The following is a 19224-nucleotide window of genomic DNA, read 5'->3' on the forward strand; positions in this document are numbered from 1 at the left end:
CATTGCATTTGCTTTGCATTGATTATTAAAGCTCTGGCTTTGGCAGGCAGCCAGCCACATATAAGAAACGTCAGTATCTTCAATTATTTTTTCTTTTTTTAAGAAAGAATAATTGTGTATATTATCAACACTAATTTTAAGAGATAAAAAGGTCATTGTGCTTATTTTAGAAGTGCATGTACTATCCATACCAGGCGAAGTGAAATGCAAACACTTTGAGATAGATTCAGGCATGATATTAATCCTTCCTTACAACAACTCAATTGTACACTTAGAGAAAGGCACCTAAAAATCAGCTCTGGGAAAAAAATAAATTCATACAATTGCAAGGAAATGCTGGATGTTTGTTGAAGCAGGAGCAAACGTTCCATACGTTATAAGCAATCAAAATTATTGTTTGCATGATTTAATATAACTTTTAGAACACCTGATTAGCATTCAAATATAAATAAATAGAACTTTAAGTACAAAGGAGGAGCAAAATAATAGAGAGGAGCTATGTATCTCTTTCAGGCTTGGACTCGGAGTTACTTCCCTGCTCTTTGGAGAAAGGACAATTCATATTTTCTTTCCTTTTTGCTTCCCCTGTTTTCAGGTGACACATCTGGGCTGAAGTTGTCTACCCAGTGCACCTAAAATTACTGCAAACTCTGAGAAAAGCTGCGGAGGATCTCCAGAGGAGTATGTACATTTTTCTCTGAAAGAGCTTTTACTGTAAATCGTCAAACCTTTTCACACCCTCTTCATAACAGAGTTCTTGTAACATTTGTGTGGTTTGCATCTAAATCCACTCCTTTCTTCCAGGGGCTTTGAGGAAAGGGTGGGTTGTTTGTGTTTTAATAGCGGACAAAAATTGACACTACACTGCAAACACAGAGGAAATAGAAATGTAAAGAAGAGTTATTACCACTTTGGGCCAATATTCAACACCTGCTCTTTTGTTTTTGTTAAGAGACAAAAATGAATCATCTATTTTGGTGCAATCCTCTTTATTTACAAAGGACACATCCACCATCCTCATTTCTTTACACTGTTAAAACAAATCCAAATGACTCTTTTTTTCTCAGAAATTCAAAAGAAGTTATCTGGCTCCTTCCCAGGGCCCCACTAAGAACTGCCTTCCTCATTGTTTGCAGCTTTTTGCTGACAGGTAGTTAGCTAAAAATGCTCCTAATGCTTTTATTTTTACAACTAATCTCAAGGAAAACTCTCCAACCATGTAGCTCAAAGCATCCTCAGGCTCTGCCAAGTGGCCAGTTGCCTCAGGCAGTCTTTTTCATTTGGGTCAGTTCCCTCTTTCTCTTAAATAACCTTATTTTTACCTTCCTTTGAGCTTTAAAACTTAACCCAGTATACTTGCCAGAGTAAAGCAGATAGTAGGAAATAATACAGGAAATAATAGGAAATATTCAGGAAATAATACAGGAAATTATAACATTAGTATTATAACAATATTGTCTCTAGAAGTATCCTACATTAATATTTAGAAAGCTCAACTTTGATAATAATTTCTATTGAACAGAATACCACTATTAATTTTAAGGTACTGTTAGCAGCAGTAATAACTACACCCAAGCTTTCTTCCATGCATATCCCAGGAATTACATGTAATGAAACTAATTTGTTTTGATTATTGCCTTTTGGGAATCTTCAGACTAACTACACTACGCAAATGTAAGAAGGAATTTTGGTTATTACACTAAGAAAAGTGAACAATTTCTTTCTTCTGGTCATAAGTAGATATAATTAAAGCACCTACTTAGTTTCTTTCCCCTAATTTATTTTTTTTAATAAAGAGAAGTAGCTCATAATTTTCATTTTAAAACCTATTGTCATCTGTTTTCTTCTTTACCTTCTGAATTTTCATGGAATGAAGAAAGAGCTCTGTTAGCAAACTTTCATACCTTAGCTAAGACATACTTTGTGTTAGACAAAGCTGGGTGTTTTATACGCACACACACTGATTTCCAGTGTCCTTTACATGTATTTCTATCAAAAAACACATTCACATGTACTTAATTTAAGACAAAAAAAAGGATTAGAAGTGCTAGAGGTAGGAACAAATTCTCATAGTTCAGGTGTACATCCTTCAATGGCTGATTTGGCTTTATTTGTTTCTCTTCCAAAATTGATCATCAGAAAAGTTAAAGTCAAAACTCAGCTCTCTACTTACAAATAACAGACTAATTTTCAGCATTTAAAAAAAATATCCTGCTGACTATCATGGTAAAGAATATTGTAGTACAAAAATAAGAAAATTATATACCTATATGAGTTCTAAAGAAGCTCACTTTCAAGAGACAAGATTAAGTATAGTATAATATAATGTTCTTCAATTCTCCCTTGGACAGGATGATTTTAGGGTGACTATTAAACTTGTGGAAGGGAAGGTCTGCAAAGGAAACCAGATCACGAATTCATCCCATGCCTCAAGATTTCCACTGTCTACCTGTAGGGTTTTCAAAGGAATGGTTTCTCTTGATGTGCAATTTGGTTTCTACTTTTTCTCCACCTCCCCTGTGATTTTCTTAGAATAGTTAATTTCCTTCAGTCTAAATACTACTTTAACACTATTCCAACAAATCACTGCCCCCATAGGCCATGCAATCCCCCAAAAGATGCAGGGCTTTAGAACTGGTTAAACTTGGTTTAACTAGTCAGTCAGGTCATGGGGAAGTCCTACCCAAGCTGCCAATTCATAAACAGAGTTGAAACCAGACAGCTAGGATTACTTGCTGGGACAAATGCCTCTCACAGGAGATACACAGGCATAAATAATGGTGATGGGCTCCTCAGTCTCATCCCCTACTCCTGGGATAATTGTTCATGTAAGCCTCTATACACCCACCACATGATGTGAGATGATATTTGCTTTAGATCAGCTTTGTTTAACTCACCTCCCAAATTAAATTTTTCCAATATAATATTGAGTCTGTCACTGTTGGCATTTAATACTTCTCTTTACAATGAATGAGGATGATGTGAGCAGTACTAATATAAGAATTAATCAGATCCTTTTTTTTTTTTTTTTAACGAGGTGACAGTATTATAAGTACAGCCTTTATTTTACAAAATTAAAGCAAGGATTAACTCTCAGTATAGGAGATTTGACTCACTGGGTTATTCATATCGTTAACACAAGTATCAAAGTGAACACTGTGAAAACTGGGTGGGATAAGCTGTCATTTGGAAGAATGTTTTATACTGACTGCAGAGGGAGTCCTGAGACAAGATCTAGTGTCAACTAACCAGGCATATTGTTTGAAAGGTTCATTCAGAGAGGTACCTAAATTTTAGGTTGGAGAGAATGCAGAAGAACGTCAGCCTAAAATAAATGCCCCGGTTCCCCTCAGTAAAACTAGATCTACAGTTGAAATAAGCAGTCATAGCTCTATTGATTTCAGAAGAGCTTGAGCAATATAACAAGTTGAGATTCTGGTCCTATGAATAGCTCCTTTGACTTCAGTAGGATTACTCACACAGCCTATGAGTAAGTACATACAGATGTTTAAGATATTTGCTAAGCAACAGACAAGAAGATACCAAAAAAGAAGTATTATCTGTGAGGTTAACAACTTTTAAACATGAAGTGTGTAATCCTACACACCTACACACATGAATAATATTACACATTGGGGTACTTTAATTATGCATATCAATATTTCTTGGTTTCCTTACATCTGCTGTGGTTGGTTCCTTCCTCACATTAAAACATACAGATGAATCAAAGTATTCCTTTTGCTCCTTTGGTTGTTGGTCAAGAACACACTATATTCTGTGAGCACTAATATTGCCAAAGTAAACGTATTGCATTCCCTAAACAACATTGTTTACACCAAAAGCCATCATTGTCTTTTCGAAAAGGAATACTTTAAAATATTGTCATTCAAATAGAAAGGAAAAAGCTCTAGCTGAAACTCACATTTTGTCTACATTCATTAGTACTATCAACATAACTGAACTTTCTTGTTCTATTAGGGTTACCATAGAAATGAGCTTAAAGCTATTACATAAACTGTTACTGCTATTAAGAAGTGGTCTGCTTCAAGTTTCATTTGTGTATTTTTAGGAATCTTTAAATATTTAAGAGAATAAAACTACCTTGATATGAAAATTAAGGCTAGAAAACTGGTTTTGTTTTCGTGTGGTTTTTTTTTAACAAACATAAGCTTAATTAATAAAATAAAGCAATAAGTTGTGTGGCACCCACACACTGTATAAAGCAAGCATTTTTTGCAATTCCACGTTTTTATGTTTGTTTGTGCTATTCTTTCAGACAGGCAAATGGTGCACAGCTGACTGTACAATGAAATGCTATATATAAATATGAAAATTCCAATAAAGGAATGATATTAACCTTTAAAGTTAGGCAGCCCCTTTACACACAAAATACCATGATTTCAAACGTTTTTACCTAAATGTGCAATCATGCATTACCTCCTCATTGCTCAAGAGACTTATAGAGGAAATAAGAATTTAAGTAAAATTTTTGATATGTAATCTTTTCGTAGTGTGTAATTATAATAATGTGTAAAAAAGCTATTTTTAATTAAAGAAAAAAGTCAACCCATGTTTTAACTGGGTTTAACTGTTTTAATTGACTGATCCAATATACACAAATATATATATTCAGACCAGATATAAGGAAAATATTTTTTACAATCTGAGTGGTGAATCACAGCAACAGGTTGTCCAGAGAGGTGGTGGATGCCCCATCCCTGGGAACATTCATGATCAGGGTGGATGGGGCTCTGAGCAACCTGGTCTAGTTGAAGTTGCTCATTACATGAGTTTGTTAATGGCCTCAGCGTAATCCAGGAAAAAGAAAAGCTCAACACACTGTTAAAAAAGAAATCATTTGGATGCAAATTTTATCTGCAGTGCAGTATCTTTCAATCAGAAGAAGTTCATGAGACAAAACCTTTGAGCCACTACAAATCTGGCAGGCAACCTATCAAGCTTTTCAGGAAATGATCTATGAACAAGATTCTCTTGTACCCATTCTCAACAGAAGATTGAATGAATATTTTAGATATGAAACATGCAGGGAAAACAAATAATATTTTCTTCAATTTTCTGATTTGGCAAATCTGGCTGATATATCTTTTCTTGTATAAAGGAGGAAAGCAGAGTCAGATTGAAGCTTCATGGATGGGCTCTTGGGTGAATTCAGGGTATAAAATGCAAGAGGCTTAACAAATCATTTGGGAGAAAATGACAGCTCTCAGTTTTTCATCCAGTGAACTAACAAGTCAAATTTTACTGAGAAACGTACTAGTAGAAAGATTTGTGAGTCTTTGGAGGAAAAAGAAGGATGGGAGATTAAAACCTAGAGTACATATGTGATCTTTTACCATAGTGTGGGACTCTTCTACAAAATGCTTTGCTATTCTTAAACTTTGCAATGCTTAGGAACTCCTTTAACTTCTTTGACAAACAGATATATCTTGTCCTTTTTCCACTTTTTCCATGCTTACCTGTAAATTTTATCCTGTTCTGCTATGAATGTTCCAAGTTCCTTCTGTTTTGTTTTTGGTTGGTTTATTTGTTTTTCTCAAGAAAGATAGTGCCATAAGAATTATGCTTTGGAAGTCATCTCATCATATTCTCTATTATTCCTTTTGAGGATCAAGCTCTCTCAGATGAGCAATATTCCACTATCTTACTTCAGCCTTTCGTAAAAACCTTTTTTAAAATGACACAGATCCATGGGAGGGATGAGTCGGGGAAGGTGTCAAGGGATGCCAAGCAGGAGGCTGTTCATGTTCTCCTGCTCAAAGTTTCATTGATCTTTTTGGAGCTATAAAATAAAAGAACGATACTTTCCATTTTCCCTCAATGCAAAAGGTGAATAACTTTGATGGTATAAGGTAAGACAGAGTCTATCTGCTGTCTCTTGCCCTTTCAGAAGGCAGGAGAGAAGAAGAGAAGCTCATCCTGGAGTTAAAGTATAAATATAGATGTTCAAAAAGCCTTAGATAAAGTATATCTTAAGACACAGCAATGCAGGCAAGAAAATAATTAGAACCAAAATTTTGTTATGAGTTAAAAAAAAATAAAATATCAAAACTCAAGAACTTGACTTAGGGAAAATTATTTCAATTAAATAAATTGAAAGACCAATAGCTATGGGGAAAGGGGAGTTAAATTCAGTATTGGAAAACAACAGTTTAAGTATTTTTGAAGACTATCTACATATTTATTTTCATATATATATATATCTGTATATACATGTAACAGTTTCTTACATATTCATATCATAGAGCCTAAATTAGAATTTCTCAGTAGGATTTGGGCAGTGCTCTGCAAATATGTGTAGAATGAACAATGAATTAGGAAACAAACTGGAGAGAAAATTTCTAAATTATTGGGAAAATGGAGACATTCCCACTACACAATGCAAACAACTTCCTCTTGCTTTGTGTTGGATTGGGGCCATGCTACTTTCAATTTGGAATCAGTAATGTAGCCAAGCATTAATCACAGGGTAAAACAGCACAAGGTTCTCAATTTTCAGCTGCACATGTGATTCTACAAATCTTCAAAAGATTATTGGCTTACCTCTGCAACCTGATGAAATTCATTACTAAAAGATCACAAGAACTGGATAGCAATGTTCCTCCTCCTTTAGGGGAAAACAGACTGGGAGGAACAATAAATGGATGCACAGCTATGAACACAGCATGCTTTGCTGTATTGGTTTGTGTTCTTGTTATATTTCACTTCTTACTGTAATTTGTGTTCTTATTGAGGGTAACATCTAAAAAGTCAAACATTCTTGTGTTTCATGACTGATGAAAGAAATTAAAAGCTCATCTGCCAGGTCGTGGGCTTTAAAAGTAGATATTTCAGAAATCTTTTCAACAATAGGTTGCCTCTACTTTTATGTTGTTTGTACAGTTTATCTGTATCACCTAATTGAAAACTTTATAATTATGGCTCCATATTAAGTTTTCTGAGCTACATTAAAGAAAACACATGAAATGTTAACAAGAACTTGTACTTGATGTGTACTGCAGCTCATGTGCAACACCAGAATGAAAACAAAGGAGAATGTTTTAAACATTTACAATTAATTCGTAATGCTACCACACTCTAGGTGTAAGAGAAAACAAAGTTTCTCTAGTTATGCTCAAGGAAAGCCAAAGATCAGAACCAAGCATGAACTTCTGAGACTTTTAATCCTCTTGCCAAGTATGTCTTTCTGTTTTGCTCTTCTGAAGAAGCTGATTTATGGTAATGTTGCATTTATCAACCAGCTTATATGAACTTTCATATAGTCTTAGAAATGCTTTTTGGTGACATTAGGAGAATAAATCTTGGAAAACTTCTAGAAATTTTTATATGAGAATGTGTTCTTTATCAGATGATGCCTAGAGACAGCATTAAAAATACATTTTAAAAATACAGGAGAGTAACCATAGAAAACAGACTCGACTCCCTAGGTCTGTAAATGGGTATATTTGTGTTTGTTCTTAAATGCGTCAATAAAACAACCTCATTAACATGAGAGATTAAATCAGTGAATGGTTACATTCCATCACAATACAATTTTGCATAGAACTTTTGAGTTAAGTATTGAGACAAATTTGAATGAAATATTAATAAGTTGAACAGAATACTGTAGTTTACAGTAACTTTTATCTGTATTTTGCAAGTAATAACAAATAGATAAGCATTTGCCCTTAGAGGTTGAAAATGCTTAACAATATTCATATGAATTTAAAAATACCTAAAGGAAATAAGTGCTGATAATATAGATTTTTCTTTGTAAGATCAGTTTAAGGTAACTCTTGGTGTTAGTACACTATAATTTCAGTGAAGGAAAATTATAAGTGCAAGTTACCTGGCACTTTTAAAGCATTTATAAATTCACTGTATATATACAGTAAAAAAAAAACTTTATTCAAACATTCATAATGCCTGTATACTAAGAAGAAATTATTAAGTAGATGAAAGATTGTCCTTAAAAAAAAAAAAAAGAAAAAAGAAAATCAAGATTACAGTTGATTAAGCAAGTGCTCTTTCCAAAAATGATCAAGATTAGAAGCTTCAAGGGTGTGAAAAATCACTGTCTAAAAATCATAGATCTTATTTATGAGAACAAAATGAAATACAACTACTATCAGTATAAAATCATGCTATATACGTGTAGCAGCATTCATAACCAAAGCTTGATCTCATCTAAGTGTTATGATTTATTAAAAAGGTAAGACCAAATATTTGGGCCAAATTTTTGGACACAGCTGTAAGAATTTAGACAACACCAGAACAAGGTAATTTAATGCATGAGTGTTTATTGAAGGGCTTCAATTATATCATTGTTTTAGTGATGGACCTACTGGTATTCATAGAGATAGAATTTTTCTCAGAATTAAAAAAAAATATTGCAATCACAATTACAAAAAAAGGAGATAATAGAAAGGAAGAAAGTTTATGTTCTTTGCAGAGAGGGTTTTCTCCTACTCAGCGTTCCAATGACTGTTGATAAAAACACAGCATAAGTTACAACATTAAATACATTCCTAGCAGCCTGAAATGCTGCACTGTGATCCTCTGTTCATTCAGCTTACCAATGTTCCTGCACTACTGTTTTGAGACTATTGTGAGTGTTGTGATGCATTAAACAGCAAAACCAACCAGTCAAAAGAGGGGTTTCAGCACTGGTGCAGCCTCACCTTGAGCGCTGTACACAGCCCAACAATTTAAGAGGGATGTGGAGGTACTCGAGTGCATCCAGAGGAGGGCAACAAAGCCTGAGACAGGGCTGGAAAGAACGTCCTGCAAGGAGCTACTGAGAAACCTGGAGTTGTCTAGTTTGGAAAGAAGCCCAAGGAGCAATCTGATTGCTCTCTAAAGCTTCCTGATGAGGGGACAGGGACAGGGAGGTGCTGACCTCTTCTCCCTGGGCTCCAGGGATAGGATGCATGAGAATGCTTCAGAGCTGCACTTGACTGGACATTAAGAAACATCTATTTACAGAGCAAGTGGTCAAACACTGGAACAGGCTTCTTAGACAGGTGGTCAGTGCCACAAGCCTGTCAGTGTTAAAGACATTGTTATTTGGACAATGCCCACGCTTTAACCTTTGGTCAGCTCTGAAGTGGTCAGGCTGGATTATCCTTGTAGTTCCCTTTCAGCTGAAATATTCTATTCCACTCTAAATATGCCACCACAAAGAAAATGTAGCTTTCTGCAGCCTAGTGCTGCAATTTATCTAATTTTTGACAGGTGAAAGAAACAAAGTTTTCTTCTTCAGTATAAAAAGTCAAGGGTATAAAAAGGATATTTAAATTGCATATACAGGAGAAAGTGGAGGCGTGATTGTTCACCAAAGTTCTCAATTTATTCTGAAAGATAAAGCTACTACAATAAAGTTATCGATACCTCTCTCCGTCGAGAAGCCCAACAGGTTTGTTTGATTTTCCAAACGACAGCAGCTACCAGCAGTAGGGATAAGAAACAACTGCAAGTACAAAAGATAAAAAAATAATTGTAACACAATGATGTGAAAAAGCTTTTGTTTTATGGTATCAAAGGTAACAAAGAGACATTTAAGCACTGGAAAAAAAAAAACCCCAAACCACAGAAAATAGAGGAACACTAAGCTCTACCAGGGTGACAAAAAAGTCAACCATCAATGTTCAAAGTCAAAAGCAAATGCAAAACTCTAATGCCATAGTTGTCTCCTGGAAATGTTGTTAGTGTCTCCATCAGCATGGGATAAACTCCATTACAACTGACCACATACCCACAAGAGTCTCAACAAACATACAATGCAAGTTCCACATTTAGTAGAAGGGAAAAGAGGATGAAGTAGACCAAAAAATGATACTGATTTATATTTCTCTCACTTTGTAAATTCTGAATAATTTCCTGTGATGCAGGAACGATAAGTATGCAGAGAATATAATTAGTTTGAGGAACTGGGTTTGCACATGACGATAGACCTGTTTTATCATATTGAGTATTTCTATGAGTATTGCCCAGGGAAAACATCTCCAAGGACACCACCACATTACAGTCCTAAAGACACAACAGAAGAATTAAAAAAAAATTAAATTATTAAACACCTGCAATTTCCAATCAGAGCATATGCCTTCCCTCCGGCTTCAATATTTTTGTACTGTAACATTTAACCTATAAAGTGTTTTGGTAGAAAGATCATTGAACTCAACCTCTTTTAAGTGAATTTCTGGATACTGACAAAAGGCTTCTAAAGGTGACACCAAATGTAAGCACTCAGAAGATCTTTTAAGTTTTTAGACAGCTTTTTTTTATAAAATTATCTAGATTTAATAGTTGCATGAAGAACTTTCAGCCATGTTGGCACCTCTGCTGCACATGGTGGTTTCAATTAATACAACCCTTTAACTACTGAATTATGCTAGGTATCCAACAACTTTTTTTTTTTTTCTGCAAAAAGCTTCAAAATTTACTCTTTAATATGGGAAACACCACGATTTCCTGAAGTAGCACAGTTCAGAGGAGTACTGTGCATAAGTGCAAAACAACAGCAATGTCTCCCTCTCTCCAGTCCCCTTTGAGAACAAGTACGAGTTGACTGTGAATTTATATTTGATGTCCAGAACAAAAAAATCTCCACTGATCACTAGAATAAATCCAGTTCTGTATCATCCTCTTTTAGGCTTTTTAAATCAAGTACCACTTACAAATACTATTTCCCAGAAATGTTTTAAAAGCTGTAGAAAGTTGTCCTATATACTGTGCTGTCTAAGCAGTAACTGCAACAGATGCTTAGGGGCAACATCAACATACTGACATGTTGCTGTGAATTAGGATTCTGTGCATGAAGCAAGGGTGAGCCACTTCACCATACTTTTCTCCTCCTCTACAGTCCTAAAAACCACTAAATTAGGGAAACAACAGCAACTCTGAAATTATGAACTCAGTGCTTCTGCAATTTGGAAAAGGTTAATACATTCAAGACAGCTGGACACAAGAAACAAAGAGTTCCTTGCGCTGTGTGACTGCTTTATGATGACTAGGAACTGGATCTCTACCCTTAGAAAATCCTGCCCTACACATTTATTAATTTCTTGCAGTTCTCTAAAGTTAGTAGAATAAAATACATTCATGGTTGTGGCTGAAAAAGTTCAGACAAATTGATTCTGGTCTTTGTACATCAGTGGAGCTGGGTCACAGGCTGAATTTTCTTGTAATCAGTCAAAACATCAATTAGTTTATATGAAAAGTCAAAATCAGAAATGAGTGCCTCAAAGACACACCTATAAAATATTATAAATCATTAGAAATTGATTATAAATTGATTATAAATCATTGAAAATTACAGCATTGAAAATGTGACTTTTTTATAATCTCTTCCCTGTAAGTAATATTTTACTTTCTTCTAAGGGTTCTTTTTGTTGTTTGTGAGTTTTTTTTAAATATAAATAGTCAGAAGGGGGAAAAAAAATCAAAATTCATGTTAATGAAGAGAAAAAAGACATGGAAAATAGATTTTGTCAAAATAACCTGGTTCCAGGCTGTGGTGAGATAATAGCTTTGGTTTATTTAGGGCAATAAAAATTAAAGCTGACTGCAAAGGATCTCCCAATATCGAGTGACTTGGCAATAAAATAAGAGAATGAAATTCAGTACCAGTGAACTAAAGGCAATGTGCACAAGGAAAAAAAAAAATCAACAACTAGCTACAAATACACAATGATAGGTTCTAAATTAGCAATTACCACTCAAGAAAATGGTCTTGAAGTCATTGCAGATAGTTCTTTGAACATATCAAGTGAATGTTTAGTGGCAGTCAAAACAGAAAATAGGATGTTATAAGAGATTAGAAAAGGAATAAAGAGCAAACCAGAAAGCATTGTGATGCCAGTGCATAAATCCATAGTATGTCTGTATCTTGAAGCAACCAATGCCTCATCTCAAAAAAAACTAAGCTGAACCTAAAAGATATAAAGGAATACAGTCAACATGGTTGGGGAATGAAATGGTAGTAGAAATAAGTTCTTTTCAGCTTTGAAACAATAGGGAGTTGAAGTGAGCCATGATAAAGACATTAACATCACAAGCAAAAAATGTAACAGCAGGATTGGTATAGATGGATGCTCTTCAATCCCCAGTATACTTCTTAGCTCCTTCTTGTGACACAGGTTAAACAAAAAAATGAAGTGCAGTGCAAACCAAATTAATTAAAAATTGGCTAAAATAGGGGACCAACACCAGAAAAGGAAATTTCCAGATGTGTTCAAGGTTCCCAGAGTAACAGGTGCAATCAGTTTGATAGGACAAATATATTATAGCTGAGAGGTCTATGCATGACCCAAAGACTGAAAATAAAATGGTTAATAATGGTTAATGGCACAGAGGATAAAGAGATTGTACAACAGTCAATTTTTACTTATTTTTCATACAAAATCACTGCTAAGTTATATTTAGGAGGACAAAGAATCCAGGCCTCATTTACATTGCAAACAATTTACTTTCCTCTTGGAATGAAGCAATTCCCAAAACAATTTAGAGACCAGTGTGAATGACCAACTCAGTATGAATTACTACTGGGATCTGAAACAAAAAGGGTCAAAACAACCTTTCTCAGGTGCACAGTAGTAAACAGCACTTGGGAGATGAGTTTATCACTCTACAAGGCACTGTCAAAACAGATAATATCAGATTTGTTCTTAAAGTTCTGGTATTTGCATTTTTAAAGTAGATTGGAAAACATGGTGAGAATCGAGAGAAGATGCACAATAAATATTCAAATGTTGGAGAGAATCTATTACTGACAGTGACTTAAGCCTAATCATTTCACTTTTCAAAAAGATCATGTGGTGAGTTGCCTACAGTGTGTATGAGTTTCCATGGGGAGAAAATACCAAGACATTTATGCAGCACATAAATGTTTCTGTATCATAAAATAATGTAAACATACTCTGAAAAAAAAGAGAGAAGATTTTACTATGCTGCAATTACTAGATAATTCAAGATATAGAAAATGGATGGATGGTAAATAGAGGGTACAAAATTTAAATGAATGTCATAGATTTTGTCCACCATTTCTGACTCTCTAGTAGAGAGAGACTCAGAAGGATATCCAAACAAAGAGATGTATAGATAAATACCTTTGCAATGCAGATGGTTTATGAAGTGCTGAGCCAGAGTACAGAGTGAACGACTTTCTGCATTTATCAATGTAAATCTTCCCAACAAGAGAGCTGTCATGCTAAGAAACACTTAAAAACACAGCAGCCCAAGCATTATCAGGATTTTGTAGTCTCTAGAACAAAGAAATGAACCCCCCAGAAGATAATGACATAGCCTTGCACAGTTCCCCCTTCAAACCACAAGGAAGAAAAATGGAAGGAAACACTAAAAAGTATGTTTGAAAATGAGAAACTCATCACCAGTAGCCTGTATTACAGGTTGAATGAAAGTTATCCTCTTAGTATTATTTTGGAGACAATAAGCAATTAGAGAACAGATGAACTGAAGAGGAAGATGCCTTGAACATGTTTTATGGCCAGTACAGAAGAGGAAAGTGGCCAAGGAAGAACTGCAAGAGAACAACAGGGCCTAGCAGGGAGGTCTAGACTAGGCAGATGCTCTTCCCAGAATGGCTCTGGGTAGTACAAAAAGAGAAATGCTGAAAGAGAAATACAAAAAGAGAAATTTAATAGAATGCAGAAGAGAAAACTGCAAGGAATAATTACTGTCTGCATAACTATTTTTGCAAGGTAGAGAGTAAGTTTTTAACTTACAGAGGTCACATTTAGGCATATTTAATGCTGTTCACAGAACTGGCTGAGGAAAGGACAGTGTTTTCCATAACTGAGAAAAGAGTTTCTCTGTGTGTGTGTTTAGGAGGCAAAATGAAAACTGTGAAGGAAATTAGAGGATATGTTGCTGCTTGGTATGTGCAAATCGAAATAAAATCTGTAAGTCTTTAAAGAAACTCAAATTACAGGAATAAATAGAGGGGAAAATCTGTGAAATGTAATGGTCAGCATGTTTAGACTAGACGAATTAATGACGCGTTTGTGCCTTAAGCTCTATGAATGCATTATAAATACACTATAGAATTCCATATTTTCATTATATATTAATGCCTATAAGTTACTTATTGTATGAAAATTGCAATTGTGTTAAAGTGAAATAATACACCTATTTTTGCAGTGATGTAAAAGGAGCTATTTTCTGAACTAGATATAAATATTTTAGGGACCAACATTGTAAATGGGAGGTAAACAGAACAAAACAAAAATCTGCCATCATTTGTTATTTCTTTTCCAATTCTCTCATTATTTAAAACGCAAAGAGAAATTAAAATCTAAGGAAAAAAGTATGTAAACATTGATGCATGAATGACTGTTGTTCCTATGGTTTTACTTAAACCACTCATTTGCATAATAGTTCAATATAAATTTCCACATTGAACAAAAGCAAACACTTTTTCAAACTTTACCTTCAACCTCGCATACTTGAAACTAAAATGAAAAATTATGAAAGATTCTACTTTAAGCACCCATCACCTTTACTCATCTCATGACAGAGGACAAGGCACAGCATCAGCACCCAGCTGAGTGTGAGGCAGCATCCTTAAGCTATCCCTGGTTAAGCCCACCCTGGGAGCAGCACATTTGGGCCAGCACAGTTTGTCAAGACAATTCTCTGGGCTGTTCAACTGTCACCATGTGTGACAGACATGTCCTTTTGCAGGGGAGTGCCTGCATTGCTGGTTTAGTGTGGATCTGGAGTGGACTTCTAAACAAATCCCTGGCTGCCTCTGTGGAACGATCTTGGAGTTCACGATGCAGAAGCTCAACTGGAAGATGGAAGAACTGCAATGTGCACTCCAGACCCAAATGGGCTTTCAGTTCATGAAACTAAATTAGAGGTAGTTCAATGCAAAACAACATCAAACCAAAACAAAAGAAATGATGCACTGTGTGGGTGTCAGGTCCTCAGCACCATTTTACTCAACAGGTGATCTTCTATTTGTCCACTCTGCTCAAGGACAGAAACATAAGCACCCAAAATTACTTTCACAAAAGTTATTTAGGTGCATAACAGACTCATTTACTGCTAATATGTGTATACTTAGATATATTTTAAAAGCTCCAAGTCTTTTTATGAAGACAGGAGTTTGGTCATCAAGGCAACTATTGCTTAATTACTTGAATTTTGCTGTGCCGAGACAACAGTTAAATATCCCTCTAGATCCACAAACCTCTTGCCCACTGACAAAACTTTCTTTTACAAGAGCATAAAAAGGTCCAGTTCCTTAATCAGCAATCTTAAAAGTGGCCCTACACTGTATTAATGTTTCTCCTTTAAAATATGATATTTTTAAACATAAGCAACAATTAATCGTATTCAGTAAAACAAATTGATAATAAAAATCTTCTTAATGTAGACACATGCAAAGAAAAAAGTCTCATACCTACCTAATGTTTTAAATTAATACTGCAAAAGTTTCCTAACAGATCACATTAACTGTTTTTCTAAGAACTGCTTTCCTAACACATTATTTACTATCCTTTTATTGGCAAATAGAGCACATTTTAACTGATATGTTATAAAGCAAGCACAATTCAAAAATAAAAATAATTGAACAATTATTTTCCTAACACCATGACTTCAAATAACAATTATTGTCACAGCAATTGATTTCTCTCATTGTATTTGACAAGAACATTGTGTTTATGATTATGATGTGCTGGGTTCAGCCATCCTTGTGTTAACTACTATACACATGGCAAGCAGCTCCAGAGATTTCAACAGGATTATCTGAAGCACAAAGAACTGTAAATGTAATATTAGGAGTCTGACATGTATCACAGAAGTATAAATTTTTTAAATTTTTTTTAATGATTAATTAAATTTCTCTGAATCATAAAGTTTTATAAACATCATTATAAGTGGGACTGTCTCAGTGATCAGCAATTCTGAATGATTCTGGGAATCAAGTGTTATAATTATGAATTAAAATGTGTAAAGACTTAGAGGAAAGTAGTCTTGGCTAGCAAAGAAGGATAGGTATCTTCCAGTTCGTGGTAATGCACTGTGTGGGGTGAGGGAAATCAGTCTTGGCTGCAGAACCAAGACCTATCAGGCAGTAGTGCTGAATTCCTGGTCTAAGAGAGCTCTGTGTGGCTGGTACTGAGCCAGCATTGCCATTGAGGTGATTCAGGAATATCATTCTCTTATTCTTCCTACTCCAGAGAAATACTACCAGCACCAGCAGCTCCGTGCTCTGGCTCCCACACTCCTTTTTCTGGAATGATCAGCAAATAGCTGCAATCTTTCCCTCTTCAGCTACAAATATTTCATTGTTGCACATCCTTAAACATGGCAGAGCTTTTCCATCAGCCTGGATCTACGGTCTATTCTGAGTGAGGATTTTTCCTGCATCTGTTGTTTTAACAAAGCAACAGTTCCTGAGTTTCAACTTTTCCCCTGCAGTTTCTTTATGAGGTAAAGGAGTCCAAGGGAAATTTAATTCAAATGGGAACCTTATAATCCAGAAGCCATACAAAGGGTTCCAGCACTCAGCTCGTGCTTTCCAAACTGCAAAGTGAAAGAAATGCCTGAATATGAAGTAAATTACCTATGATGGTATTTAAGTCTTCAAGTATTACCAAAAATCATTTAAATGCAAATTTGTATTTATTTATTTGTGTCTCAAATGGAATTCACACCAGTTAAGCAACACCTTTCAAGTTCATTTGAAACTAATTACATGGATAATTCTTCTTATCCAGATGACTGATTAAAATGTTATTTTTGGATGCAGTCCTGAAAATCCATACATTCCTGTAAATAATTCTTGCATGAAGAGTCACATAAAAGTCACACAATTGCCTTTAAAATCCACTTCTCACATGTCCACAACTACCAAGCTTATAAAAAACTGTTTAATAGTTAAAAAGGAAAATATATGGCCTTCTACTAATCTGGTTGTCCAAGCAGAACACTGTTTGGTAAGAATGCAAGAAAAAGGATATCCATGCTAGATTTGTTTTACTGTGTCATGGTTGATTAACCAGGAACAGCATCTGCACAGAGATACAGTTCATAAAATTACTGACCAAGGTTTTAAGTGAAAGATTTACAGACATTACAAGAGTGTAATGAAAATAGCTTAGGTCATGGATTAAAAAATGCATTCATATATGGAGAGTCATTTTTCTTTGATATACACAAAACTGATCTATTTGTCCTTTTCTGCAGTTCACACAGCAAAGGAATTGCCATGAACATCTCTGCAGGTATAGAAAACACTAACATACAGTTATTCTAAGGTGAGAAAAGGCTGTATTAGTTAAAAAACAAAACAAAACAAAACAAAACAAAAAAAAAGGCAAAATAATAGGGTTTAATGATTTTAGATACCTGCTTTTCAAAACAGCATTCTTCAAGGCCAGCCTAACACTATCAAATATAACTACAGACAACTTGCTAAACCTCAAGGAAACTTCAAACATTTGCGAAGATTTCCACCCAGAATCAGAACAGTTCCTTTAACTGAGGAGAACAGGAGGACACATCTAAAGAATTCCCTATTCCTGGTGTAGGAAAACACTGCAACTCTTGTATTCAGAACATCTCTCTCTTAGAATCACACACAAACTGAACACTTCTGTCCAGAAACAGATGTAACTGGTACTTATTCTCAGAATAAAATAAAAGGAAGAAGAAGGGCTGAATTGGAGCCATGGACAGACTGCTTGGGCTGCTGAGTAAAAATTCAGAAAGTAAGACAACACATTCTCTTTCCCCAGCAGATGAGATATTGATCATTGATGATCCCAAGCTTTATAAATAACATGTTTTCAGAGGCAATGGGTTAGGGCGAACCCTACTCTTGTGTAATAAATCCCTGATTTTCTGTGCAGTAGAACCAGAAAGATTAGATGTTTTTGTGAAGGAAAGCAGTTTGGCAGACCACCATAACAGATCTTTCTACAGCATTTCATCTTCCACACAGTAAAAGGATATGAAGATGAAAATTTACTTCTATCTTGGATGACTGTTATTGACTAGGGGAGGAAGACTGTACAGCAATCCCTCAGAAAGTAGCTCATTCCCTGGTCTTATGAAGAAAATTACCTGGAAAACACAAGGCTGTTTAAACTTAGGTTGAAGTAAAGAAACCCACTAAAATCTGAGACCATTGATCTTTACAGATGTCACAGAACTGCATTGCTATGCTGGCCACTGGAGGGCACACTCAAACATGAGCAAAATTCTTAAGGGATGTTTTTTAAAAATTGTAGATAGTGCCTAAATCTCAGAACTTGCAATTCCATTTTTGAATCAGTAGTACTCTGGTGGGTTAGGAATTTTATATCCTCTAGCAGTATCGGACCCAAACATCATTTCTCATAGTGTGTGACCTGTGTTACAGCTGTATCTTAAAAAATATTCAAAGTCAAGCCCCTTTAAGAAATCATCTCATATATGGCTACATGCTCAATCTTCTCAAATACCAAATCAAAGAATTTGTTCCAACTTCACGAAGGTAGCACCAGCTTTTAGGTGCTTCCTGAACAACTCTAACTTGCTGTGATCAGGAGGTGACACCATTGACCTGTTGCAGCTGAATTAAGTTGCATAGTTTGTACCCTTTTCTTTTTTGAGCAATTCTCATTAACCAACCATCAGGCCATCAGTAACTGCCCAGCCAAACAACCACCAAAGTAAGGAAGGGCCTGTGTGATCTAAGCTCAGTATTTCTTCAACAAGTAGAGTCTCAATTATCCCAATTATACTACTTTCTAAAATATCCAAGAAGTTTGCATCCCAGAAGACTGGACCATTTATGTATGTACACTTTGACTCCATTCAAAAAGATTTCGAGTATACCTGTGGGAAATACATATGAATATACATTTGATTAATATAAAAATAAAATAGAATAAATATAGTAAGTATTATGGGAGAAGAATGGGACTTTTAGAATATGATAATTTTACTACTTAGATAAGCAAAAAAATAAATAACAACAAAAATCAAAGACAAGCCTATGAGCTGCTTCTACTCAAGTACTTCTACCAAAAACACCTGCACTCTGTGGGGCAGCCCAGTATCCATGGAAGGCATTCATGGATTCCCCCAAGCACCCACACTTAGCAGCACAATGCACTGCCTGTGTGTACAATAAAGTGTAAACAAAGGTTTAGATCCCCAGGTTGAGGTTCTCCAGTTCTTTTGCATCTGAAGGGTAACCTGTTTGGGAAGTAA

At 35.2% G+C, this 19224-nt stretch overlaps 1 protein-coding gene across 4 annotated transcripts in view; it reads right to left on the minus strand.

Annotated features, from left to right (window-relative positions):
- ATRNL1 (attractin like 1) overlaps positions 1–19224 on the minus strand; it is a 462818-nt gene that overhangs the window by 205069 nt on the left and 238525 nt on the right. For all 4 annotated transcript variants that reach the window (XM_050337075.1, XM_050337064.1, XM_050337088.1 and 1 more), the window contains exon 26: positions 9388–9466. In XM_050337075.1, the coding sequence (XP_050193032.1) occupies positions 9388–9466 (79 nt within the window). The remainder of the gene's footprint in view (positions 1–9387; positions 9467–19224) is intronic.

The sequence above is a fragment of the Myiozetetes cayanensis genome, unplaced genomic scaffold, assembly GCF_022539395.1.
Source record: "Myiozetetes cayanensis isolate MyiCay16 unplaced genomic scaffold, myiCay2020 scf10, whole genome shotgun sequence".
NCBI classification, from domain to species: Eukaryota; Metazoa; Chordata; class Aves; order Passeriformes; family Tyrannidae; genus Myiozetetes; species Myiozetetes cayanensis.